Source organism: Brassica oleracea, chromosome C9 (genome assembly GCF_000695525.1).
Source record: "Brassica oleracea var. oleracea cultivar TO1000 chromosome C9, BOL, whole genome shotgun sequence".
NCBI classification, from domain to species: domain Eukaryota; kingdom Viridiplantae; phylum Streptophyta; class Magnoliopsida; order Brassicales; family Brassicaceae; genus Brassica; species Brassica oleracea.
The window spans coordinates 16,821,933-16,823,812 of NC_027756.1; the positions used below are offsets into that span (position 1 = coordinate 16,821,933).

At 34.5% G+C, this 1,880-nt stretch overlaps 1 protein-coding gene across 1 annotated transcript; it reads right to left on the bottom strand.

Moving 5' to 3' along the window:
- On the bottom strand, positions 1-808 carry LOC106317043 (germin-like protein subfamily 1 member 11). The gene is made up of 2 exons (XM_013754904.1): positions 631-808; positions 1-539 (listed from the first exon to the last, which is right to left on the bottom strand). Exons 1-2 carry the CDS (start codon positions 758-760, stop codon positions 1-3), a joined length of 669 nt encoding a protein of 222 aa, XP_013610358.1. The 5' UTR covers positions 761-808.
- Between the last annotated feature and the right edge of the window lie 1,072 nt (positions 809-1,880).

Sequence of the window (1,880 nt, forward strand, 5' to 3'; positions counted from 1 at the left end):
TCAGAACTTGTTCTGTAGATCCATGACAACCTTAGGATCCAACTGGAAAGCCCTAGCAAGAACATTCGGGTTTATAGGTGGGTTAGACCCAAACACGGTGTTGGCAATAGTGATAACACCCGGGTTTTGGCTGCTCAAAGCAGCGAATGCAACCGCTGGAGACCGCCCCACGTTAAACTGGAAATGGATGAGTCCTTCTGGAAACACAAATACATCACCTTGCTTCAGTGTTTTGGTGAAGAGGCGATTTCCGTCTCCATTTGATGAGACAAAACCTACCAAAAGTGTTCCTTCTTGGAGAACCAGGATCTCGGTGGCACGTGGGTGAGTATGAGGCGGGTTCTGCCCTTGCACTCCATAGTCTATACGGACAAGAGAGATTCCAAGGGTGTTTAATCCTGGAAGGTTGCTAACATTGACGGCTATCACATTTGAACCGACTGCATTAGTTACTGGTCTTGCATTGTGAAGCCCTGCGAAAAAGAAGTCATCCGCCGTCGCGAGCTTTGGGTCCTTGCAAAACTTTCCGTTCACAAAAACTGATAATAGTAACAAAAAAGAGAGTAAGAAATGATAAATGAATGACAAAATTAAAAGAAAAGATACTAGGAAATATCGTCATGTACATACCGCCATTTGCTGGGTTGTTGACGCCAATACAAAAGTCTTGAAGGGGGCTTGGGTCAGAGGAAATGACTAATGGAAGTGTTAAGGCCAGAAGAGATAGAATCGCAAGAAACGAGAGACTCTTCATTGCCATATATTAAGTGAAATGGTTCCCGGAATTAGAGAAGTGTTTCTTTTTGTAGTTTGGTTTTAGTTGAGAGGTAAAAAACATATAAGACAATGAGATGAATTTATAGATGAGTTTAGGTGCTGAAGAAGTCCTGTAAACCTAGGAAATTTGAAAAAGTAGTTTGAAATGGTTGAGAGTATATATATTTTTTCAAACAAATCGTGCTCGCACAATGCGCCATGCTTAAGGTAGTAGTACTTGAATTATAAACAGTACACTATGTTTTGATTTCTAAAGAAAAATTATCCATTTGATGTTTGATATTGCAAGTGTCGACAAGTTATACATAAAATGGTTGTTTTATGATTATCTTCCCTCAATTTGTCGTCACATTCTCTCAAATGTCAGTGTGAAACTGTTTGTTTTGGTTTGATTGTTTCTTAAGTGAGTACGCACGACTGTATCAACTTATATATAAATATGTAAATGTAAATGGATGTTAAAATTTGAATAATATTAATATCTTTGGTTTTTGCAGAATATTTGAATATATAAGACACATTAATTTGAACGGCGTTTTTGTCTATTCCTAACATTTGTTTTAAGTATTTTATTGATTCGGTCTATCTTTTATACTTTCTAGTTTTTTTCACAATCTTTTTAAATATTAGACTGATTCGGAGCTTAGTCTAGTATAGCCTTTTGTTGAAAAAAAGACTGATTCGAAGAAGAAAGTATCAAACTGAGTGCAAAATGGCAATTAAAAATGCAAAACGTTATGATATGACTGATAAAGCAGACTAAAGAATATATGAAATAACTGATAGCTGAATAAACTATCTTAGAAAACATGCTAATTTTGAAGAAAGTATCAAACTGAGTGCAAAATGGCAATTAAAAATGCAAAACGTTATGATATGACTGATAAAGCAGACTAAAGAATATATGAAATAACTGATAGCTGAATAAACTATCTTAGAAAACATGCTAATTTTGGTAAACCGATTATGTTTTGTTTTTAGTTGTAACTTAGTTCAAGAAAAAAGTATGAATTTTAATGAGTATTTTTTAATATTAGTTAATTTAAACTACTAAAATATTATTCAAGATGATTTAATAATTAACAACGCTATCTGTTTTACGA